This window comes from Gracilinanus agilis, chromosome 4, assembly GCF_016433145.1.
Source record: "Gracilinanus agilis isolate LMUSP501 chromosome 4, AgileGrace, whole genome shotgun sequence".
NCBI lineage: Eukaryota > Metazoa > Chordata > Mammalia > Didelphimorphia > Didelphidae > Gracilinanus > Gracilinanus agilis.
Window position 1 is genome coordinate 279088580 of NC_058133.1, and position 26301 is coordinate 279114880.

The window sequence follows — 26301 nt, forward strand, 5'->3', positions numbered from 1 at the left end:
TTTTTCCATTCTTCTTTCACTTCTGTTAGGAATTTATTTTCTTTTGGTGTCTGAATACCGTTCTTAAGGTCTCCCTGCATGGCAAAGTGCACTGTCTCCAGACTCAAGTAAATTGGCCTTTTGTAGTCTTGGTTCCAGTTCTCTAGGGAAGCTAGTTGGCCGCCTAAGACATAAGCACATCTCATTCTCTTGGCTCATCACTCAATGTTACTCTAATGTGGTTTGTTGTTAGAGGTTTTATTTTGTCATGGATGAAAGATGAGGCACCTATCCTCCTTTGGCTCCTCCTTGTAACACAACAATTAGAGAGGGTTAGGAAGGGGACAGCCTGCTTGTTTTTTATTTTTATTTTTTCTGGTCTCTAAAAAAAGAAATGTATGTTCCTGCAGCTGCTCAGTGGTGTCTGGAAAGACTTGGTAACAAAGCCTGGAAAAATAATTTCTAAAAGATCTTTTAGGTTCTTTAAATTTTCACCTGTTCTCAAAATTTCCACTGTGCCTCGCCCAGTCCTTCAGTCTTTCGTGTACTGTTGATCCCTGCAGCACTAGGTTAAGAGACAACAGAAATATATTTCTAGGCTAGTGCATTGAATTCACTACTTGTGCAGCCACTGGGGAAAACCAGTGAAACAGCGATCGGAAGCAAAGACCAAGTTCAGTATGTTTCTGATAAACTCATGGCTTTATTTTTCATATAAAGTCATGAGGCAGAAAAGAGAGTTTGAGAGATCAGCATTTTTGCTCAGCCTCTAATCAGTCCTCATTTCATTTTAACCTTCATTAAGTTCTCTCTGTATTCTTATTACACTGTTCCAGATACTATGCTGGAAATAACAAAGACAATTAACTTAGAGTCCCTAAGCGTCATGGGATTTAAAACAACCGCATAGGAATTGTCCCTTAAATAATTTCCTAAATATACATCTTAGGAATTCCCCAAAAGCATTTATAGGCTTTTTGTCACTGTTCATGTGCTCTAATCTTTATTGACAGGACTGATTTTGGAGGAACATATACATTTAAAAATTATTTATTACATATCTATTAGATGCAACATACCATGCCTCCTAGGAGGCGAGGAAAAGGCAAAGATAAATAAGATATAGCCTCTGCCCTAAAGAAACAAAATATAGAATATTATAACAGTAATATAGTGATTCAGCAGTACAAGTGGGACCCATATGACATTTTGGTTAAGTGTTTTGAAGACATTTGGCCAGCTCAGTTTCAAAGGAAGACCTTCATTTTCAGAAAACAAAGGAAACATTTGACTCTGTAACTGAATACTTGCTATAGCTTCTCTAATCTTGTCTTGTATACTCAGTATAGCCAGGTCTTGGGGAAACTCCTTTTGTAGTATGGTCATAAATGGTTTCAGTCTTCTGGAAGGGATAGGAGAGGAGACTGGTAGGAGATAGGACGTCCAAATTCGAGAGAAGGAAGTGGAAGGAGAACTGCACCAGGAAGTGTAGACTAGAGGGATTAGTCCTAGTTCTACTATTTCAAACAAGTCACATACCCTCTTGGGGCCTGAGGTGTCTTATCTATTAAAATAAGGCTAATAAGGCAAGGGATTGGTCTAGATAGTTTCTTGGCATTCTTTTTTGTGCCTCAGATCTTCATATAAGTAGGAGAAAGGGATAAGAAAGTCAGGAAAAACTCCCACCTGTTTGAATTAGACTTTCCCTCAGTCCTTGATTCTTTCAGGTTCAATCCTGGTGTTGTACCAGACACTTAAAGCTTGTACTGACAGGAAGTGGGTGGTGGGGCACATTTCAGCTAATGGACCTCGTTGGAACAAGCTTGACTGTGGAGACAGCTACACTCATGTTACCGTGTCTTGGCTTCCTGTCTGTTTTCTTTGGGCTGTATAGTCAATGAATAAGGAGACAGGAAAAGACATTTTGGGGCAAATAAAATAAGGAATTTGTCTTCTGGAGACAACTTATAGTTGGGAAATTCAAATGTTCAACTTAACTCTGTCTTAATAGTGTCTCAGCCATCTCCCTCGTGCTGTGTTCAGTGTCAGTGGAATGCAGTTACTGCTAGCTACCATCTCCTGGACAATATTTCTGTCTGTGCCTAAAGGCAAATTAATACCCCCCCCCTTTAACCTTCCTTCCCTTAAGGCAAATTATCTAAACTTCTTTAGCTTTCCTTCATAGAATAAATTCCTAATCCTTTAATCCTTTTGGTTGCTCTCTTTTGAACACTATTCAAATTCTTCATATTTTACCGAAAACATTGTCAGGGCCCCTGTCCAGTTTGGACTGGACATTATTTCCTAGCACAGGTCTCACCAATACAGACTCCTGTGGGAGAATTGCATGACATCCTTCTATTTATATATCCAAACATCCTACTTGTTTTTTAAACAACAGCACCATACTATGGACTCATATTTAGCTTGTGGCTTACTAGGACTCCTTGCTGTGGTTTTTTTTTTTTAATTAAAAAAAAATTTTTATGCCACAGTTGCACAAAACTCATCCTTGGAGTCTTCTCTAAGTCTTATTTGTGTTCTTTTCAGATTTGATGACATAGAGACATATTAATTTATAGAACATCAAAATTCTCTCGGGTTTTAGACAGCTTAGACTACTTTAGAGAGATGGAAACACACACACACACACACACACACACACACAAATCTTCTCCTTCATAGACCCACCCATAAAATTTTTGGTACCCCTCCCCCAAAATGTACCCAAAGTACCTGGGTTAGTTATTTTTCCTGGGGCCCATCAGAACACAGTGTGAATGCTACATGTGAAATCAAGCCAGTAGCCATTTATTAATTAATTACCTCTTATGTCCCAGGCACTGTGCTAAATGCTGTGGGTACAAAGAAAGCCAAAAAACACTGTCTTCACTCTTAAGGAGCTCAGTCTAATGGAGGAGACAACATGTAAACAACTATTTACATACAAGACATATGAAGAATAAGTAAGAGATAATCAACAAAAGGAAGGATCTAGCATTAAGGGGGATTGAGAAAGCCTTCTTGTAAGAAGGTGGGATTTTAGCTGGGACTTGAAAGAAGCAAAAAAAAAAAATATCACCTTTGCACATATCTTATAAGATATCACTTGATTTTAGCCTGAAGTATATCAGAGAGGGTACTGATTCCCCTTGAGACCTCCATGGTTCCTTGCTTGATAGTACAGTGGAAAAAACACTGGATGTAAAGTCAGAGAACCTGGGCTGAACTCTCAGCTCTGCCACTGACTGTATAATCTTGGCCCAATCACTCAACCCTCTGGTCTCTGTTTCCTCATTTGTAGAATGAAAATGTTGGATTTTTATGATTCCAAAAGTTCCTTCAAGCTCTAAATTTATAGTCCTGTGAAATGTCTGTTTTCCCCTTGAAAGGACCCCAGTTTGGTGTTTCAGTCCTTTGGAAAAGATTTTTAGTGGTGATGGGAAAAGTAACATAAAAAATGACCTTTCTTGTTCTTAGATATTGTGGTCATCACTACTTGCCCCTGCTGGGGACAGAGTTTTACACATGCAGAGGACCTTTAGTTTTAATTTCCTCTCTTTGTCTTCTTTTTCTAATACTCTTACTTTCTGTCTTAGTAACAACTCAAAGATATAAAGGCAAGGGCTAGGCAAATGGGGTTAAGTGACTTGCCTAGGGTCACACTGCTAGGAAATGTCTGAAGCCAGAACCCAGGTCTTCTTGACTGCAGGTCTGTTGCTCTTTTCAGTGTACCACCTAACTGTCCCCATTTCCTGTTTTCTTTAAAAACAACAGCTATTATAAGAAAAGACAGACAAAAACACAGTTTAAGGTGAAAAAAAAAAAACTTAACACATACAGATCTTATTTCTGGCTCTTTCAGTGAAGGGAGAGTACGGTCTCATTCACTGAGTACTTGAGCAAGACAGTTATCGTAGCCTTTCTACTCTTAAATAAACTTTGTGACTTGGGAAAATCAGTTTCCCTCCATGAAGTTAATTTTCATTATTACAGAATGGGAATAGTAATACTTGTCATAATGCTTATAAACTACTCTTAGATTGGAGGTCTTATATAATTACACAAATATTAAATATCATTATTAATAGTTCTTATACATTTATATTTCTAATATACACACATATATATTTGGTATGATCAATTGTTCAGCTATATTAATAATGCTTTTATTTTATGATTTGCTATTTCCAGGGCACAGACAGAAGCTTGATGACTCTAAACCTAGTTTGTTCTCTGAACGCCTCAGTGATTTAGGGCGCATTCCTCATCCCAGTATGAGAGTAGGTGTCCCGACTCAGAACCCACGGCCCTCCCTGAACTCTACACCAAGTCCTTTTAATCCACAAGGACAGAGTCAGATTACAGGTAAGAAAGAACCAGAGGTTTGACTTATTAGAAAATGGCAGGCCTGGGGTAGCTAATGGCAGACATGGGGCAATGGGTCTACCAAATGAGGTGAATTCACAAATCAAAGTTCCTGGAGCTATTAAATAGTTTATTATTCTGAAGATCAATAATAAGGCTTGATGATATTGACTTCTTGGGTATATAAATATATATATATATATGTGAATACATATATTCACATATATATATATATATATATATAAAGGAAATCCTGATATGTAGCTGATTGGTTTAAGTTTGGTGAAATACCAAATAACACCTTACTCTGTAGTAACACAAAACTTTACAGTTATAGAATGACAGTAAATACATGTTTGGGAAGATTGTTTATTCTATAAATGTCTTCATCTTGTCTAGGGCATACTGGAGGTAGCATCAGACACTCTCCATTAGGAAATCAGTTTTACTAGTTCAGGTTTCAGCTTAAATTCCATGCAAATGTTTAACCATTCAATGAAGTCTGCTTGTAAAAGGCCTAAGGGCTAACAGGAACCTTTCTTTGGTAGTTTTAATGCAAAGTTATTGCCTGGTTGATTGGGCAGATAGAATTAACCACTGATTCATATTTAGCTTGAGGTCTGCACGCTACACTTCTGTTTATACATTCCAGTATTCTACTTGCTTTAAAAAGAATGAATAACAGTACTACACTACAGACTAATATTTATCATTTGGCACATTATGGCCTCCAACTTTTTCTTCCCTTTGCCTCTTTTTTATTTTTTACAATGCCAAAACTTTTTTCTAGACTTAATCTGGCAACAAGTTCATGTTCTAATGAATGTGAATATTTTGTGCCTAAAATTCCTAGATAACAGAACTTGAGAGCTGGAAGGGTTCCTAGTGATCACCTCATTGATTGATATCACATCATATATTATTCTATTGTATTTATATTTACAAATGCTTTATATGTACATATTTCACATACTTGCATAGTAATATAAAATAACCTAAATGGAAACTCATAATAATAAAACCTAAAGTAGTACTATTTCTAGTAGCTAGTTCTCTGACCACAAAGTTCTTTTAAAGATCTCAGAATGCCACTGTTTGTCTTCATCTAAACTATGACTCTCTTATCTCTGCTAGGTGTTTTTTAGATGTTTACTTAAAATATTGTTTATTTCCAAGTTTCATTTCCATAAACAGAGTGTTTCAAAAGTTTATGGTTCATTTTAAAAACAAATAACATGAATTTTGTACATACATATGGACTTGCATATATACATTTGGCATTTAAGTATATTATTTTGGACACGTGCACATGTATATTAAGTATACATGTATGTATGTGGATATATATCAGCTAAATAAGAGAGTCTGAAGCTGGGAGTGAGGAAATAAAATGAGGTAAAGTCATAAATTAATACTATTAGCAAATGATATACTAAATATTAATTTCAGAAAGCCCATAGGCCTCTCTTACAGCTGTTAGTATGTCTGAATATTGACTAAACAAATGTTCTTCCTAAAAATATTTGAAATAAGTCTTTATTTATGTTTTTTGTTTTTTACATCATAAAGTTTTTCCCCCAAATCCCTCCCTCTTCTCCATCTCCTCCCAGAAAGTCATCTCATAAAACAAATATTATTTTTAAAAGATACTTGAAAAATTCAAGGGTGAAATTCTTGTTCCCTTGTGAAATTTAGACATTTTCAGATATAGATATTGTGGATTTTGAGGAAGGTAAGATATTAGTTCAAACATTGGCAACAGGATAATAACAGGAATATATAGGATCTTAATTAATTAGGTTGCCAGTTGGTACTCCCTTGTTACTATATATTCTATACTTTAGTCCCAAAGAATGAAATATGTCTATATAGATTACAGATAGCACATAAAAGTATCCAAAGTATTTTGTGCATGAAATCATAATTGATTGGTGATTATTAAGCAGCTATATCTTTTGTTATTATTATTAATTTTTGTCATTATTATTAAAAATTGTTCCTCCCATCCATTGATGGTGTTCAGATAGAAATGGTTCTAGGACAAGTTCTTATCCTGCTTTATTCTGTGGGCTGTAAAACAGATGAATAAAGTTATTGATTTTTGGAGTTCAATAAAAGTACTAAGATGTAAACTGATCTTCTCCAGCTCATTGAAAATTTTGGACAAAATAGTGGGAATCCTTTTTCTACATTATTGTAATTTTCTCTGCTGGTTCTCTTTATCATCATCATCATCATCATCAGTATTACAGTAATTTTTTGACACATTAGACACTTGTCAACCAACAGCCAAATAAACTTAAATCCATGGTAAGATACAATAATTAGAAAATGAGTTGCTACTGTTTACTGTTGCTATGCCTTACATAATGCCCAATTTAGAAAGCATTTAATATACATTATTTAATAATATACAATATTTCATGATGTATAATACTCCTGTGTGATTTATTATCCTCATTTTACATATGAGGAAAATGAGGCACAGTGTTTACCCAGGGTCATACAACTAATAAATAAGAATTTGAAGAAGGATTCAAACCTAGATCTTCAAGTCTATTTTATGTTGGGTTAAGAAAATTCTTTGTTGAGAAGTTAGATATTCTAAAGAATCATAGGCTTTCTTAATGTATCAGAAAGCCTTCTGTGAGTAAGAGCTACTTTTAATTTCTCCAGGGATGGAAGTAAAGGAGAATTCTGGGGACAAGAATAATGAAAACCCTTAAACTCAGTCTTAGTCTACCACTTAGTCTACCATTCCCTTTCATGCTGGAAATCTCAGTAATCCATGCATGTAACAACAGAAATTTGTGCTATGCCTTGAAAAGGCAAAGAAAGACAGATACAGGTCCCACTTTCAAAAAGCTTACAGTCTTATGGGGGAGAAAACAGGCAAACAGCTCGGAACGAATGAGCGATAGGCAGGAAAAATTGGAGCTATACTCAAGGAGGCTCTAGCATTAATGGGGATCAGGAAAGGCTCCTTGAAGTATATAGAACTTTAGCTGGGAACGGAAGGAAGTCAAGAGGCCACAATGAGGAGGAAGAGAATTCCAGACTTGGAGGGCACTCAGTGAAGATGTTTGGAGTTGGGAGGGAGATAGAGTGTCTTGTCCAAGGAACAGCAAAGGAGCGTCTAGAGAAGAACACCACTGGATTAGACCCTGTATGTGTTGAGCTGGGTCTGCTGGGCTTGTACTGAAACATTTATGAGCTTAATCTTTTCAGAAATGGGAAAGCCCAGCTGGGTTGCTTGTGTCTCAGATTACTGTCCTATTCATGTGAGGAGTGATCACACGATTCTTTAATGGGAAACAAAGGGGGAAAATAAATGAATCCAGTAAGAGGATTAGTGTCTCTGGGAGAGCCAGAAGCGAGACTTAGAGGAGTGTGGTCAGTGAGAGAGATAGGAGAATCCCAGCTCTGCCACTGAAGGAAGCAGAATATGGGAGTTAAGTGGGGTCTCATGCTCTGTCCCAGCTGTGTGCCGCCCATCTAGAGACAATCTGTGACACAGGAGCTGAAGTCACAGCACTCTTGTTTGAAACGTTTTCCCTTTGCTACTGCTGAATTTATGCCTCCAGAGCTTAAGAAAATAAGTCTTTCATTTGTTTAGATCTTTGAAAATGAAAAGCCAGATCAATTTGCTACTGTCTATGGGAGGGGGAAGTAGAAGGGCATATGTGCTAAATCAAGATTAGTTTTCCTAAGGCAGTGATTTTGAAGGTTTGCTTTTTTGTTTTTTTGGTGCCATGGATCTTTCTGGTGAAACCTTCTCAGAATAATGTTTTTTAGATGCATAAAACAGAGCATTTCAAAGGAAGCCAATTATACTGAGATACAGTGATGAGAGTGTGTGTGTGTGTATGTGTGTGTGTGTGTATGTATGTATGTGTGTGTGTACGTGTATATCTATATATCAGTATATGTATATATAAACTCCACAAGTTCATAAATCCTTGGTTAAAAATCCTTCGTCTCAGAGAAGTTACTATTGGGGCCCTGTCTATGGGGAGAAGCAAAATAATCTAAAGGATAGGAAATATTTCATATTTATGTTGCAACACAGGATGTGGAGTTAAGGCAATTAAGAAAGCATTTATTAAGTGCCAACCACTGTGCTAGGCCCTGGAGATAGAAAGATAAAACCAAAATAGATTGTAACCTGACCTTACCCTCAAAGAACTTACTTTCTAGTGGAGAGCAGAAGCAGGATACAACATGTACACAAATAAGTAAATGTGGGAAAAAATGCAAAGTAATTTTGTCAGGGAGAGCACTAACAGTGAAAGGCATCAGGAGAGGCCCTGAAAGGAGCTAGGAATTTCAAGAGGCCAACACGAGTAGAGAGAACGGTCCAGTAATGCAACATATTCTGGGCAAAGAGACTAGAGATTCAGCTTTAAGTGAAAGGAGAGCAATTGGGTCAATATGGCTGAAACAGAGGGTGCATGAAGCAAAGTCACATGCATCAACTTAGGAAATTGAGGCCGTCATCATTTATCCTAGAGTCAAAAGAGAACAGAGCAGCTGACACTTTTTTCAGTAGGGGAGTATTGTGGTCAGACTTGAATTTTAGACATAATCAGTTTGGTAGCTCGGTGGAAAATGGAAATTCAATGCTAATGTTCTGAAGAATTAAACTCCCTGTAGGACACTGTGTGAAGATTTATGGAGCTGCTGATAGTAAAACGTGCCTTTCTAAGTTTAACCTTTTATTAACGTCTACAGGCTTGTTGCCTAAAGGAATCTCCTTTTGCTTCTCTCCTCTCTTCTCCGGGAGTTAATTTCCTTCTTATTAAAATAGAATATATTTAAGGAAAGCAAATAAGGTAATATGCTAAGAAAAATAAATTTCTTAAAGGCAGAAATAATTTCTTTGGTATTTTATAATCAATTATATTTTGTGGTTGTGTGATTAATGTTAATTTATGTTAAGAAACATCTCACATTAATGCTTCCATTTATTAGTCGTCATTAGGTACAGAAAAAAATTTAAAAGATCCTCATTTTTAGCTTGTGTCTAGCAGACCTTTATATCCCTATCCCTTTTGTGTTTTCTTTTTGCCTTTTCTCATGTCATAGTTTTTGCCCCTTTCCTAGGTTCTTGTGGACTGCCTTCCCTTTTTTATTCCCTTTCCTATGTCACTGAGAAAACTGGACAATAGCCAGGGAGCTTAGAAGAAGAGAATAATTTTAAGCAAACTATACTATATTATCTGAGACTTCATCTCAGATGGGGAAAATGTGGCCTGTCATCCCAATACAGTGTAGTATTTTTTCTAGGGTTTACTGGTGCTTAATTTCAAGGTTGCCAATTGAAGGTCTTTCTGGACTATGCTCATATGTTTTCTCATATTTGATAAGATAACCATTATGAGATATGTTTGTATATATACATACATACATATATATATATGTGTATATATATATATATATATATATATATATGGTGTTAGATTTTGCTAAGGAGCTGTCAGTTTCATGTATCAATAGTATAATTCTCATTTTGTGAATTTCAGGGATCACTTGGAGATTACTGAAAACATCTTTAAATTGATAGCCATTTAATTCAACAAATATTTAAGTGCCTCCTACATATAAGGCTCTGTACTAAATGCTGAAAGAAGGCACAATCCTTGCCCTGAATGGGTTTATAGTTGAATAAAAGAGATAAGATATATACACAGATAAATACAATATTATTTAGACAGGAAGTATAAAGAAAAGTCCTAGGAGAAATTCAAGAAAGGAGAGAGATCATTTGTATACTAGGTGTATTGAGGACCAAGATGAGGTCTGAATTGGATCTTGAAGTAAAAGGCTGACAGTGTAACTCCCCTGCTCAAAAATCATTAATAGATGCCTATTGCCTTGAAGATGAAATGCAAACCTTTTGCACTGGCATTCAAAACCTTTCAAAATCTGGCTTTCATATACTTTCCAAACTAATTTCATGTCTTTGTTTCTATACACTTTACATTCCATCCAAACAAAACTATTTGCTGTTTCCTGAACTTGATGCCTCTCATCTCCATACCTTTGCATAGGTGGTCTTATTTGCCTGGAATCTACCCCCCCCCTTTTAGATTTTCCATTTTTCTTCAAGGTTTAGCTAAGGTATCACTTCTTCCATGGAGCCTTTTTATTTGTATCCCCCTCTCCTCTGATTTGTTAAGGCTTTTACTCTCCTCAGATTACCTTCTACTAATCTGTATACATGTGGTCTGCTTCTGATAAAATGAGAGCCCTTTAGGAGCAGGAACTGGTTTGTTTGTGAGTGTGTGTGTGTGTGTGTGTGTGTGTGTGTGTGTCTTTGTGTAAAACTGTAGTGACAAGGGTCCTGCTTGTAGTAGGTGTTTACTAAATAATTTGAATTTAGTTGAATTTCAATAATCAGAGTTTGGTAAGGGGAGAAAGGAGTTCATTTTATATGGGGGAGTGACATGACCAAAGAAAAGAATGGCTAAGCTCAAATTAGAACTCTTTTCCAATGGAATAAAAGTTCTGAAAAGAGTTTGATATAATAATAATGATGGTGATGATAACAATAAGAAGAATAAGAAAACAGATTTATATAGTTTTTTTTAAACCCTTGTACTTCGGTGTATTGTCTCATAGGTGGAAGATTGGTAAGGGTGGGCAATGGGGGTCAAGTGACTTGCCCAGGGTCACACAGCTGGGAAGTGGCTGAGGCCGGGTTTGAACCTAGGACCTCCTGTCTCTAGGCCTGACTCTCACTCCACTGAGCTACCCAGCTGCCCCTAGATTTATATAGTTTTAAGGATTGGATGGTGTTTTATAAATATTATCTCATTTGACCTTCAAAAGAAGCTGAGAGGTAGATGCTACTATTATACCCATTTTACAGATGAGGAAATTGAGTGGAAAGGGAGAAGTGTCTGAGGCAAGATCTGAACTTAGGTTTTCTGTATTCTAAGTTCTATACTCTGTCCACTGTGCCACCTAATTGATCTTGAAGCTATCTCCTTATGGGAATAACAGTGGTGGGAATCTGAGAAATATTCAAAGGAGTGTCTAGGCTTAAGGCCAAGGGACTGATGAGTTTTCATCTATGTATTCTTTAGTTCAGGAGTGATCTCAGTCATCCACCTGTCCTGCCTTCAGAAAGAAAAACATGAAAGAATGTTGGATAATAGCCATTTAAGATGTATATTCACAAGGGAGGAGACAGGCCAGGAAGCTCTAAAAATGAATCATAGACTCAATCAGTTAAAAGGGACTTAGAGCCTATCCTAAGCAGGTGGTCATCCAGGTTTTGCTCTAATGCCACAGGTGATGGAGATCTCACTATATCACAATGTGGTTTATTACATTTTTAATAGCTGTAATTATTATAAAATTCTTCCTTATATATGTTGAGCCTACATCTACTTCCTTATAACTCCTGCCCACTTGATCTTATTTTGCCCTTTGGGATTAACTACATCAGGAGATTGTCTAAACTGCCTGTCTCTTTATGTCTTCTGTTGTCTTATGGCTTTGTACTAGTCCCTAATTCCTGTAATGAACCCCCTCCCCACCTTTGCCTTATAGAATTCCTTACTTCTTTCAAAACTCAGCTCAGTCTCCTTATAGGTATGAAACCTTTCATGAGTGCCCTCAGTTGGTAGTGCCTTCCCTTCCAAAAGTACCTCATATTTATTTTGTATTTGTCCTGTATACACTACCTATGGATGTCTTGTATCTGCCAATAGAATGTCAACTCTCTGAGAACAAGAGTGATTCCATTTTTGTCTTTGTATCCCCTATGCCTCGCATAGTGTTTGGCACATAGTAATCCCTTAATAAATACATGTTAATTGATTGCTCTGATAGTACTTTAGATATTTTAATTCCATAAACTTTCATTAAGCACTTACCATATCTAAAGAATTATGATAGATACTTAGAGAGTTACAAAGATAAATAAGGACTATTTAAAAGTAGCATCAATCACACTCTCAATCCTTTTCCTCTTCCCTAAAATACCTGTGTTGGTGAAACTAAGGCATTCATGCTGGAGTGTGCTGGAGGGAGGGGGCTATTCCCTTCCTCCTCTCCACATGAGCCTGAGGACATTTCTTCCATCACCCGTCCCTCTGTCCAGAAGCTCAATGGAAGCACTTCTTCCCTCCCGTGTCTGGGGTAAGACGGGGCTCACATGCAGTTTGTTTGTTTTAAACCATTAACTTCTGTGTATTGGCTCCTAGGTGGAAGAGTGGTAAGGGTGGACAATGGGGGTCAAGTGACTTGCCCAATGTCACACAGCTGGGAAGGACCTCCTGTCTCTAGGCCTGACTCTCAATCTACTGAGCTACCCAGCTGCCCCGCTCACATGCAGTTTGAGAATTGCAGTTTGGGCACGTGGTCTCTAAAAAAAAGGTTTGCCATCACTGCCCTATATAGTGACTTCTTTTTTTTTTTCTGACTAATTATTTCCTGTTCTGTCAACTGTTCCTCATATGATAGGGTTTCCAAACTCCTTGCCTTCCTGGCAATGCTCCTATGGACTCCTTGTTGATGTCTTTGCTATAATATGATACTCAGAACGAGGCAGAGAATTCCATATGTGGTCTGATCTGGACAGAAGACAGTAGAACCACTTATTTTTTACTTATTATATTATTTATAATTATATATTATTGTTATATTTTTTGTTAATGCAAAGTAAGGTTTTTTTGGCAGTAGACTTGTATTGATATCAATGGAAACCCCTGGGTTTTCTATGAACTATTATTAATTTTAGCTTTTTTTTCATCTTAAAACTGCACAGATTAATTTTTTTAAATTTTTATCTCTTTAAAAACCATAGTCGTGTGTAGCTAGGTGGCTCAGTGAATAGAAAACCAAGCCTGTAGTTGGCCTGGGTAACTTCCTAGCTATGTGACACTGGGCAAATCTCTTAACTCCAGTTACCTAGCCCTTATAGCTCTTCTGTCTTAGAATCAATATTGGTTCTAAGACAGAAGGTCAGGGTTTAGAAAACAAAACAGAGTCATTTCTGCCTCTCCTTGAAGCCTTTCTTTTAACAAAATAAAATGGTTTAATAAAACCTATCCAACAAAATGACTGCCTATGCCAAATTCTATATCCATAGACCCTAGTCTGTTTGCCAAAATGAGAGAAATTTGTTTTATGACCTAATCTCTGAGACTGAGATCGATCTAGTTTAATTTTGGACTCCTAGTGCAAGATAATACATTTCTCTTTAATATCTTATCTTGTGGAGTTGAGCCCATTGTTCTAGACAACGGAGATATTTCCGAATCTTTAACAAGAAATTCAACAAACATTAGCAGTCCACTGTGTGCAGAGACTAATACTTCATGTTGGAGGAGATACACAGTTGAACTAAAATGTATTTTTTGGCAGTGGCATGAAGGATGGATTAGAATAGGGAAAAGTCATGTTTGGCCAGAAAACATACATGTAAAAGGGCCATTGCAAGAAAAGAAAGGCTATAGTAAGGTGGTGGTAGTGGGCATGCAGAAGAAGGAACAGATGAGAAAATGATGTTATGGATATGGAATCAATAACACAATTCCTATAATCTGACTTATGAAGAACTCTGCTAACATCACTTCCCTATTCAAAAAGCTGTAATGGTTTTACTGTCCACTGAAAAAGTTCAACTTCTTAAGCCCTTCATTGAAGGCTCTCTCAAAATATTGTTCCATCTTTTCTCTGTAACCTTATTTCATACTTCTCCTTGTCATGTGGTTCCAACTAGACTATATTACTTGTCATCTTTGGAAAAGTCCTCTTTATTTTTTTAATGCCTCTTTGCCTTTCTTCATTCCTTTTCCATCTGTCTGTCTATCTATCTATCTATCTATCTATCTATCTATCTATCTATCTATCTATCTATCTATCTATCTATCTATTCAAATTGGCCTATCCTTCAAGGTCTAGTTCTGGTATTATCTAGCTTCTAAGCAGAACTAAATCTCTCCCTCTCTTCCTAGCTCATTCATTATTAGTCCTTGGTTATGTACCCCTCCATTCTTATTGTGAATAGACCTACTTTAAACCATCCCTTATCACAAGCTTCCAGTGTAGCTACAATGATTTCTTTAAAAGCCTCTCATATCTCTTCCTCATAGAGACAATTTGTTATTGTGTTGATGAAAATTTTTTTGAAAGTCTCATTTCTCTTCCCTTTTCGGATGTCTTGGACCCTGATGTCATGCCTAACTTTTTTCTGAAATTTGAAAAACACTTCCCTAAAATATAGAGGGTGCATAGTACCATAAGACTATTAGAACTGGACAGTACTACAGGGGATTTTTTTTAGTGCAGCCCCTTTCTTTTGCAGAAGGAGAAACTGAGGCTCAGAGAGATCAAATGATTTGTCTGATGTCATATATATATATATATATATATATATATATATTTTATATGACAGACGAGGTTTGAACACATTCCTTTATTCCAAGGCCAGCCCTCTTTTCACATTACACTGCCTCCATTTTATTAGCAAACTCAGTATTCTCTTCTTTTAACTCCATGATGACAACCACTTTCTTCCATGGTTCTCAACAGTACCATTTTTCTAATCAGTACTTTACAGAATTTCAGAATTCCAGAGTTGGAAGAGACTGCAGTAGCCACCTAGTCTAACCCATACACCCAAAAGAAATCTCCATGGTGACATACATGATCAGAAGTCTTCTAACCTTTGCTTAAATAGCTCCAGGGAGAAGGTACCTACTATCTCCAAAGACAGGATCTTCCACTTTGGGATACCTCAGTTAAAAGGAAGTTTTTCCTTACACGAAGCATAAGTTTTCCAAAGAAAATTCCTGCCCTTCCCTTAAAATTTTCAAGAGCTCTTAAAATGTATTAAATCCAGGGGAGATTCCCTAGGGAGTTTCAGAGCCATCTATCTTAAACAACAATTCATTCCCACAAGGTCTTCCAGGATTCTATTTTGTATATGGGGCCTTGGGGGACTTTGAAATAAAGAAGTAGTGAGTGAGAATTATGGAACCAGCTTTATATTCTGAGTACAGTGCTGTTATTTCCTTTTTTCTACTCTGACCCTTTTTTGTTGTAGTTGAAAGTTTAAGATAGTCGAACTAGATATACTTTTGCTACACTTCTGTGGTCAGTAGGGATCACACCACGTAACCATGTGGCTACCTCTATTGAGTCAGGGTTAAACACTAACACTAATTCTTCTCATCTCTAACTTTTACCCTGAAGTCTTTAATAGAGTCTAAAGTTATGTTTGACTGTCAAAATATATCTTGCACAGCTGGCTAACCAATAACAACATTTTACGTGGTATGAACTAAACACGAGTATTGGTTTCAAATTAATGTTATGTTCACAATGTGTTATTCAATACTTCATAAAATTCAAAAGGCTCAATTCTATTCCCAGTAGTTTTGTTGTTCAAAATTAAGTCCAGAGTAGCAGTTCCTTTTCTTGCTTTTTCAGTTTTCAGAGTAAGTAAAGAAAGTTAAGAATTTATCAGATATTCTGCTTTCATCATAAGAGTAGATGACCTTCATATAACATTCTAAGTTTTACAAAGTACTTTATATATGTACCTTGTGATGTAGGTACTATATTATCATTATCCTTATTTTTACCAATGAGGAAAATGGGATTTGGAGAGACAAAAAAATTTGCTCAAGAGGTCCTAGTAAATGTCAGAGATGGGATTTTGATTCCAGATGTTTATGACTTCAAAGTCAAGGTTTTGTGAATTAGACCATGCTTGCTTGTCTCCTTGCAAATATTTTGACAGTGGAAATTCCTATAACTATTATAACTTGCTCTCATTTCATTTTTGTAATTTGTATTAGAAAATTATAATCCATATCCTCTTTCTGATGAGGTTGCCTATATCATATTCATAACAATCTCATTTTTCTTTTTCTTTTGAGCCTAACCCAAATGCTTCCCTCCATGTTTCCTTTCTAATATTTGAGCATTTTAATATATATGTAATATATATTTTAAAATCATATTTTGCTATTACTTGACCACATTATATTAGTTTGTTTTCTTTTGAAAAAGGCATATTTCCCAATATTTTATTTTAGCCATGAATTTACCCCACCAAGTCTCCTTGAAGCCTTTATGACCATATTTATTACCTTGTATTTAGATTTCAAGTACATTTTATTCTTTATTGCAATCTTCATGTTGGTATATGGGTAGTTTAAACCTTAGACATTCTTCCTGACCCCTTTCCAGTTACTTTCTAATTGTGAACTACTGGGCTCTTCTTCCACCATTCTTTTCATGTGATACTTCTTGTCCTTGATATCTAGTTTATGATGGTTTTGTTCAAACATTTTCCTCTTCCTTTAGACTTTAATCTAAAACCATCTTGATTAGGTTGGCAAATCGGCTGGGAAATGTATTGAGGTTGGGGCCGCTGGGTGGCTCAGTGGATTGAGAGCCAGGCCTGGAGATGAGAGATCTTGGGTTCAAATATGACCTCAGACACTTCCTAGCTGTGTGACCCTGGGCAAATCACTTACCCCCAATTGCCTAGCCCTTACCATCCTTCTGTCTTGGAACCAAAATTTAGTATTGATTCTAAGATATAGAGTAAGGGTTTAAAAAAAAAAAAGAAATGTATTGTGGTGGTTATCTTTATGGCCTCTGGAAAATGCCAGTTTGTCAGCCAAGAAAATGAAGCTCTTTCTGTTATTTGTTACTAATAGTAACATCTTTCCTTTTTTTATACATCGTTAACTACATAGTTTGCAAAATGCTTTTGGCTAGGATACTTTGGTTCATCTTAAGGGCTTCTTCAAGAAGTAATTTCACAAATCATCTCTGTTGCTATTCCTGATAACAGAAGGAACCTTAAAAAAAAACAAAAACAAAAACAAAAAACCCTTATCTTCCGTCTTAGAATCAATTACTTATATTGGTTCCAAGGCAGAAGAGCAGTAAGGGCTAGGTAATTGGAGTTATGTGACTTATTCAGGGTCACACAGCTAGGAAGTATCTGAGACCAGATCAGAATCCAAATTCTCCTGATTCCAGGCCTGGCACTGTGTCCATGGTACTACCTGGCTGTCCCAAAAGGAACTTTTTAAAAGTATCCCCTCTCTCCTGCTTCTCTCAACTGTTAAACTTCTAGAGTGTTAGTTCTAGGAGAGATCTTGGAGATTACTTAGCTTAATCTCCTTATTTTATTGATGAGAAAAAAAGCTAAAGGGGTTAAATGACTTTCCTAAGATCAAACAGTCAGTTAGTAGTGGAGCTGGGACTACATGAAGGCCTATTATAGCCAGTGCTAAATATAAATACTAAGTGCAGGTAGCTAGGTGGCTCAGTGGATAGAGTTCTTGACCTGGAGTCAGGAAGACCTGAGTTCAAATTTGGCCTCATAAAGTCACTAGCTGTGTGACCCTGAGCAAGTCAGTTCACCTGTTTGCCTTAAACTGCTGGAGAAGGAACTAATTCAGTGTCTTTGCCAAGACTGGGTCACAAAGAGTCAGACACAAATGACTGAACTATTGAAGTACTGGGGATGTGAATGGAAAGTGAAAAACAATCAAAGGAGGTTACTTATAATGGGAGGGATAGCACATTTCTATATAGATAATTGTGTATACAGGCTATATACATTCAGTTAGTTCCAGAGCAAATATAAAGGAATACACTAGTTGCTTGTGGGGACTGGGAAAGAAGTCACCTTTGTGATATTTGAGCTAAATATTAAAGGAAGACAGAGATTATAGGAGAAAGAACAACCTGGCATGTGGGGTTAGCCAGTGAAAAGACATGGAGATTGGAAATGGAGTGTGTTGTGGAAGGAACATCCAGAACCCAGTATGTTTGGACTATATCATAGAGGGCAGTAATGTGTAAGACTGCAAAGACAGGAAGCATCTCCGTTGTGAAGAGCTTTAAATGTCAGACAAAAGCATTTATATTGATCCCAGAGGCAATAGGGAGCTATTGAAACTTATTGAGTAGTGGAGATGACAATATCAGACCAACATTTTAGTAAAATAATTTTGTCAGCTATGTGGAAGATATCTCAGAGTGGGGAGAGGCTTGAGGAAGAGAAACCAGTTAGGAGAGTGTTCTAATGATCCCGGATAGAGGTGACAAGGACCAGAATTGGTTTGGTGCCTGATGGATGAAGAGAAAAATGACTAGAATCGTAGTCTCCTAATTCTTTATCCAACATTATTGCCATTTTATCACCCTGTTGGAGCTGTCCTTTTATCTGTTTGAAGATAGTGTTTTATGATAGTGAAAAGGAGATGAAAACTTGTGTGAAAATTCATCTTGAAATATCAGCATCTGGACATTTCGTGGTAGCCGAGAAGGCTTAGTGGGAGGAATAGAGTTTAATGTGATATAGTTTTTGTGGTGAAATGCATGGTCAAAACTCCCTGTGCTTGCAAATGGGGCTTGCTTTCAAGTGAGAAGTGATGGATACGTGTGTGTAATAATAATATGATGGAGATTTCTAAGATAGGAAATTGTGAAACCACTTCTCTCAGTTGAGGTCACTGGCTTTCTCTGATCCTGGTGAAATTTGAGATAGTTGCCCTCAGATACTGTGGACTCTGTGCTAAGTTCCAGCCACTTCGATAGCCCTAAGAAACCTCGGAGTCCCACTCAGTGGCTTCTGCCTCGAGATGCATAGACGTGCTGGTATCCAAAGAGGGAGCGTGAGGATTTCAGCAGATCCCGATTCCCCCAAAAGGGATAGCCCCTCACAGCGATGGCACCAGGCTGTGGAAGAAAACAATAGTGCCTGACATTTCATGTTCCACAGAAGCTTACCTGGCAGTGTGAACAGGAAGGAGCTGTTTGTGTGTTAGTTTAGGCCTTGCCCCTGCTGACTTGTTTCAGCCCATCTCTGCATGAAGCTTAGCACCATGTGTATGATATGCCCTGTTGTGAGTCTTACGAAAGCAGCCCTTTCTTCACACCCACACATGCAGAACAAAAATGTTTGCAAAAGGAGGACTGCTATTAGTAATCACTGAATTTTCAAGTATAGCCTAAAAAAAAACCACACCACACAAAACTGAGCCTTTGTAAAGCTTTCTGGCTGCTTTACTATCTCTCCATTCCCCAGACCTATTTTTGTTGTTGTTATTATTATTATTATTATTATTATTATTATTATTATTATTATTATTATATGAGAGTTCTCATCCTCTTCTTTTTCATCTGCTTCTCTCTCATCTTCTTACTTTTTCTCCTTTTCTTCCTCCATTTCCTTCTTATCTTGCTCTGATTATTTACCTAAAACATACCCATCCTATCCAGCTAGGGTGTTCTTCCCCTTAAATTTCTGATTTCTGCTCTCCTGACGTGAGACAAATATGCAGGGTTGAAAGAAAGCGGACTAGGGAAATGATTATTCAGAGGACACTATGCTCTGGTGGGGGGCTGGGGTTTCTCAAGTTCTTTGGCCTTTTTAGTCATAGAAAGTTATAGTGACCTTTGCCACTTCTTATGACTCTACTGCTTTTGTGGCTCCTTACTAAGGGGTACAAGTTCATGAGGTCTGTAATCCCCCCCGAAGAGGAAAGTTTTGGTTTCTTACGTGTAGATTTCATCTGAAGAAATAATTGCTTCCACTTAAAAGGTGAGCTCTGATGCAAAACAATCTGGAAACATACTGAAAGTCCCCTCCCCCTATTAACATTTACTGAGCCCCCCCTGGGTACATGGCTGTGTAGTGTTGGGTATGAGTATTTTATAGAGTGGGAAGCAGATGCAGTCATTGCCTTCATGAAGGCCTGGTGGCGGGAACACACAAAAAAGCCTGACTTTTTAAAGAGACTCATATTTGTGCTCCTGTGATTTCTTTCAAGAAACTCTTTCCTCACAGATTTTTCTTTTAAAGTACAAGTGTATTCTTTGATGATTCTTACTTAAGAAGATTTAACAATGCATCATTACATGTTGCTTTGTTCATGGATGTTTGTCTGGTCTCCCCAAGCAGATTGTAAACTCTCCTAGGTCTAGGGCCACGTCTATTCCTTCTTTTATTTTTCCCCTTAACACCTAGCCCAGTGCTGGGCATATAGTTGGTTCAAAATACATAGTAATCGATTGACTCACAGCCTATGAAAAACTCATTCTTGGCAGGACCTCTGAAATTGAAATGTGTCTCTTAAGGAGTTGGGAGAAGATTTTAGCCAGACCAGAGGTCACAGATATAGAGATTTCAGGGGTTCCATGAACTTGGCAATTTTAATATTTTGATAAATGAATTTCAGTAAAATTGATTTCCTTTGTCCTGATCTGTTTTAGAAGGATACATTTTGTTAATGTATTTTGTTTAATGCATTTAAAGATAATTATTCTGAGGAGTCCGTAAGCTTCCCTGGACTATCAGAAGGTTACAAGACACAGAAAGATCCAAGAATCCCTCTTCTAGATTAATCTAGTCACTCAGGACAGGGCTTGGAGAAGAGTGTAAGTTTCTTGAATTCTGAGAATTGTCTGGAAATCACTGCTGTCTTTGGTAGCTGGGTTTGCAGAAAACTGCAAGAGCAGGACTGGTGTCAGAAGAATTCTTTCAAGAACTAATTTTTTTTCCCCTTTCCATGGCTTTCAAAAATTTCTTTTTCAGGGGCAGCTGGGTAGCTCAGTGGAGTGAGAGTCAGGCCTAGAGACGGGAGGTCCTAGGTTCAAACCCGGCCTCAGCCACTTCCCAGCTGTGTGACCCTGGGCAAGTCACTTGACCCCCATTGCCCACCCTTACCAATCTTCCACCTATGAGACACTACACCGAAGTACAAGGGTTTAAAAAAATTTCTTTTTCAAACAAAGAAGAGAAAATTAACGTGAATTCCTAGCAGCTATCTCTTTTTTTCCCCTGCTATAAAGAGAGGCTGCTGATTTCTTCTGTAAGGGGACACTTATAAAACTCCTGGGCCCAGCAGGTGACTTACATTTGGTATCAGAGATGTTAGAGAGTATTAGAGCTGGAAGGGGCCTTACAGATCAACTTGTCCTACCTACTCATTTTACAGATGAAAGAATGGCAGCCCAAAGAGAGATAAAAGGAGTATTGATCTAGAATTGGGAATGGACTTCAAAGGCCATACAGTCCAACTCTTGCCTTTTACAGGGGAAGAAACTGAGACCCAAAGTAGGGAGGTGGCTTACCAAAGGCTATGACAACTGAGAGGTAGCAAAGATGGGACTTCAACTGAGATTGTTTGACTCCAAAACCAATGCCCTTTCCATTATGACCCATTTCTCTGTGTCTCTGGTTAGAATGTTAGTTGAAATGTTTATTTGGGTTGACATTTTCTAATCTGTTTTGTGCCCATTTTCAATAGGAGTACAGAGAAACATAGCATCATTTTGTCTGTTTAGTCATTTTATTTTATCAACAACATCCTGCCTCCAACCTCATAAAGAAAAAGTGTGTCTCTTGTTTTACACTGCAAGAGAAAAGTGGCTTTACTACTACTTAACTATATAGTTCCTCACTTTCTACTTGGATCATTGTTTCTCTTAAATACTTGGCTATCTTCCCTCAAGATTATGTTATATATAGAAATCATGAAAGCTCACCTCCTCTCATTCTCCTTTGGGAGCAGATCCTAGTTTCCCCATTTGATAAATTAAGGAATTAAATGGTTAGCTAGCTGAGTGGTACAGTGCTGAGTTCAAATCCTGCCTCAGACACTAGCTATAAGACTTTTAAAAAATCACTTAACATCTTTGTGCCTTAATTTCTTCATCTATAAAATGAGATGAAAAAATAACACCTACTTCCCAGGGTTAATCCCTGGATCAAATGAGAAAACATATGTAAAGCATATAATGTATAAATGCAAGCTATCATCAGCTTGGTGGCTCATTGGATAGAGTGCTGGGCTTGGAGTCAAGAAGACCTGAGTTCAGATCTAGATTCAGATACATCCCAGCTGTGTGACCTGGGCAAGTCACTTGAACACTGATAAAAGGATCCATTAAGTTCACTGAAGAAGGAAATGGCAAACAACCTTAGTATCCTTGCCAAGAAAATTCCATGGACAGTTATGGTCCATGGTGTCATGAAGATTTAGATATAACTGAATACCACCACCACCACCACCACCACCATCACCACTATCATTATCAAGTTATCTAGAGTTCCTTATTGCTCACGATAGTGCCCCATCCTTTTTCAATGCTTATATCTCTATATATCTAATTCTTTAGGGCTCCTAGGAATTTGTGCCCCCAAAGCCAATCTTTTAATATACACATGTAATGTGTATCCTTAAACTACATAAAACTAAATTAGACTACATATAGGCAGGTTTTTCAATCTCAGAATTTTTCAAGGCATAGCCAAAGTAACATTTCTTAAAAGAAGTCTTTTCCAATCATTCCAGGTCATGGTGATCTCTTCCTTCTGAAATCACTTTATGTATATTTCATATTTACTTACCTTTTTATTGTAACTACTCCTGGGAGAATGCAGATTTCTTGAGGTCAAAGACCTTTGCACTTGCTTGTGAAAAGGGAGGAGATACTAGGGTTAGAAGGTAGGAGTATAGGAATGTGAACAGTGCCCAATCATCCAAAATCATCAGTGCCTAGCACAGTGTCTTTCCCATAAAGATGCTTAATAAATGTTGGTGGAATTGAGATATAACTGCTTATGCATTTCTGTATAGCAGTGAAACTATAAAACTGTAACAATTTTGAACAATGCATAGTATATTTTAAAGGTGAAGGCATTTGAGACCTAAAGTGGCTTGCCTGTGGCCAGAAGAGGTGATGAGTGGGTCTAGAACCCAGATCTCTTAAGTCTAAGGCCATGATCACTCCTATTATTAGATGCCTTTTAAAATTCTTGACAAATTCTTTAAAAGTACATGAATGATTCTCAGTTCTTCTAAGTCTTTCTGTGTTCTCTAGTTTTGTTCCTTTCTCTTAAAGGTTGCAGTTGCTTGCAAGGAAACTGACTGAAAGGTGTCATTGTGACCTCAGTCTCAATCAATCCACAGGTCGGGTATAGTTTGCATTTCTTTCCTTTGTGAGACAGAAATCAAGGAAGGACCTTTCCATTTAAGAGGAGGAGGGGGAAGGGATTTTAGGGAGAGGTAATGACACCAGGCACACCCAGAAACAAATCAATCAGCCTAATTAAAGGAAGGATTATACTTGCTGCCTGGAACATTAGACAATGAGATACGGACTGAAACTTCAATTTCCTGTTTGTTAATAGTCTATGAACAGACCTGAATGCCAATATGCCAAAGATTTTAGTTCTCCACCCTGGCCCTGTCAGTGACCTCAAACTGATTAGAAAAAATTTGAAAGAGCATCTTTATCACCTGTCTTGACTCACCCTGATTCTTCTAAGAAATTATTGGGTTGCCTCAGTTTTTCAGGAAACTGAGACCACAAAGCTTTTGAGACTTTTATTAAGATGACTTTTTCCTACTTTCAGAACTAACCTTCTAAAATAGCAAATATGTTATACTTATAGAGCAGGAGGATGTCATATAATAGACCCTAACCACTGCTCAGAGATCTTTAATATTTTTTAGTAATGTTAAGTTACCTCAAGTGAGCAAAGGTGGTATGCAAGCTTTTAAAATCTTAAAATGGCCTTCATTTAGCATTAGAGTCTTCTAATTCTAAGCCTTTTCCAAACTTCTTTAAGATAGTAACTTTTCTCCATGATCGTCTTCAATTTTTCTTGAATATTCTTGTTTGTACATAGTTGTTTGCATGTTGTTTCCCCACCTTGATTGTGAGGTTGTTAAGGGCAGGGACTGTTTTTGTCTTTCTTTGTATCAATAGCATTTAGCGTGGTGCTTGGTAGATAGCAGACATTTAATAAATGCTTGGTGCCTTGACTTTGATCTGAGATCAAGACAGAGACAAAGAAGGAAAACATGACACAGGCATTAATTTAAAAATTCATGTCATGAATTTTTTTGATTTTTTTTTCAGTAATAAGAATAGGAAGGTAGATTGGTTCAATCATGAGTGCTGGATTTAGAATCAGAAGACTTGGCTTCAAACCCTTTGGGAAGAAATTTCACACTTTTTTGGATCTTTAGTTTTTCGTCTATAAAATGAGAGGATTGAACTATCTCATCCTAGTCCAATCAGTTCAATCAGTGATCTTTAGTCAACTCTAAATCTGTTGTCCTGTGAATTTCTGAACTATGAGAGAAACTCTTAATATTAAAATAGCTATCAAACTTAGGGAGCCCATTCATTACCTTGAGAAGCAAGTCAGACTGTTGTACTATGTGGATGTCTGAAAGAAGATTTTGGGTAAATTAATGGATGATGGTGCCATGAGAGGTCATCAGGACAAGTTAGGGCTATTAGAGGGGAAAGATAATTACTAACCTTTTGTATCAGACATCATGGAGGGCAACTATAGTTTCTTCCATAAAATGGTTCCTTAGAATGGCTGAACAAGTTGTGTTTTTTTGTGTGTGTGTCGGAATCCTATTATTCTATATGAAATGATGAGCACGATGGTTTCAGAAAAACCTGAAAGATTTATATGAACCAATGCAAAGTGAAGTAAGCAGAGCCAGGTGATCATTGTACATAGTAAGAGCAATATTGTACAATGGTCAGCTGTGACTGACTAAGCTATACTCAGCAATACAATGATCCAAGACAATTCCAAAGGACTTATGATTTAAAAAAAAAAATACTACTTCCAGAGAAAGAATTGATAGTATCTGAATTTAGAATGGAGCATACTTTTTAATACTTTCATTTTATTTTTTAAAAGTTGTGTTCTCTTTTACAACATGGTTAATTCAGAAATAATGTTTTACATGGCTGCATATGTATAATCTACATTCAGGTGCTTGCTTTCTAAAGTAGCGGGTGGGGAGGGAGTGAGTTTGGAGCTCACAAGTGATTTAAAATGAATCTTAAACATTGTTTTTACATGTATTTAAGAAGTAAAATAAAAACATTTTTTAAAAGCCCAAAAGACATCAGTTTTAAAAAAATAACTAAAAAACTACATTCCCTTCAGATGATTATCAGAGTTAGGACACTAGGCTGGATGTGAACTATTTATCTGACCTAGCAGATAAATTATGCAAGGGAGGTGAAGATCATATAATCTTAAGACAGCAACCTTGTGGAGTTATCTAGATTGACACCTGATTGGACTGAATCCAAAAGTTTCCTTTGTTTTCTAAGATCTTTAGGGAAGAAGATGCCATCTCCTTTAGTAAATTTTGCCAGTGTGTATAACTTCTAATCAGGAAATTCTTCCTTGTGTTTAACCTAAAACTTCATGGTTGTATATAAATCTTTATAGTTTTGGTGCAAAGATAAAGGGGCACAATTCTCCTTACAACAATCTTTTGAAAAATATACTTGAGGTCTTTATGTAAGTTGTAACACCTATGTTCTTGAAGATTTAAAAAGCAAAACAATAAACATCTGTAGTTGTCCTGCATGATTTATATATATGTTTGAAGGTAGGGACTTATTCATATGATTTCTCAAAGGTCCTTCCAGTTGTGGGATTTCATAGAATAATTATTAAATTAACTTACTTGAGATCATCACAGGATCACATATTTAGAGCTGGAAAATATTTTAGAGACCATCTAGTTCAACTCCTTTATTTTACCAATGAGGAAACTGCATCTCATCAAAGTTAATGATAATATTAGGTAGTTTTTATGTGGCACTTTTGAGATTTGCAAAGCACAGATATTATTACATTTCATCCTCACAGCAACCCTGGAAGGCAAAGTACTATTATTACCCCCCCCCATTTTATAGATAAACAAACAAGTAGGTGGAAGTTGAGTGATTGTCCAAGGCTTACACAGCTAGTAAAGTATCTGAAATTGAATTTGAACTTAAGGCTTCCTGATTCTACGGTGCCATTTTGCTAGTCTGTCCATTGTCACACAGGTAGTAAGTGAAATGCAGTGCTTTTTCCACTGTATCATATTTCTCACATCCAGGTTAAATACTCCTAATTCCTTTAATTTA

The 26301-nt window shown here is 37.0% G+C and overlaps 1 protein-coding gene across 1 annotated transcript in view; it reads left to right on the plus strand.

Moving 5' to 3' along the window:
• The window catches only part of RUNX2 (RUNX family transcription factor 2), a gene marked incomplete at its 5' end in the record, with an annotated part of 169721 nt that overhangs the window by 97575 nt on the left and 45845 nt on the right, over positions 1 to 26301 (plus strand). The window contains one exon of the mRNA XM_044675331.1: positions 4174 to 4347. Coding sequence (XP_044531266.1) covers positions 4174 to 4347 — 174 coding nt within the window. The remainder of the gene's footprint in view (positions 1 to 4173; positions 4348 to 26301) is intronic.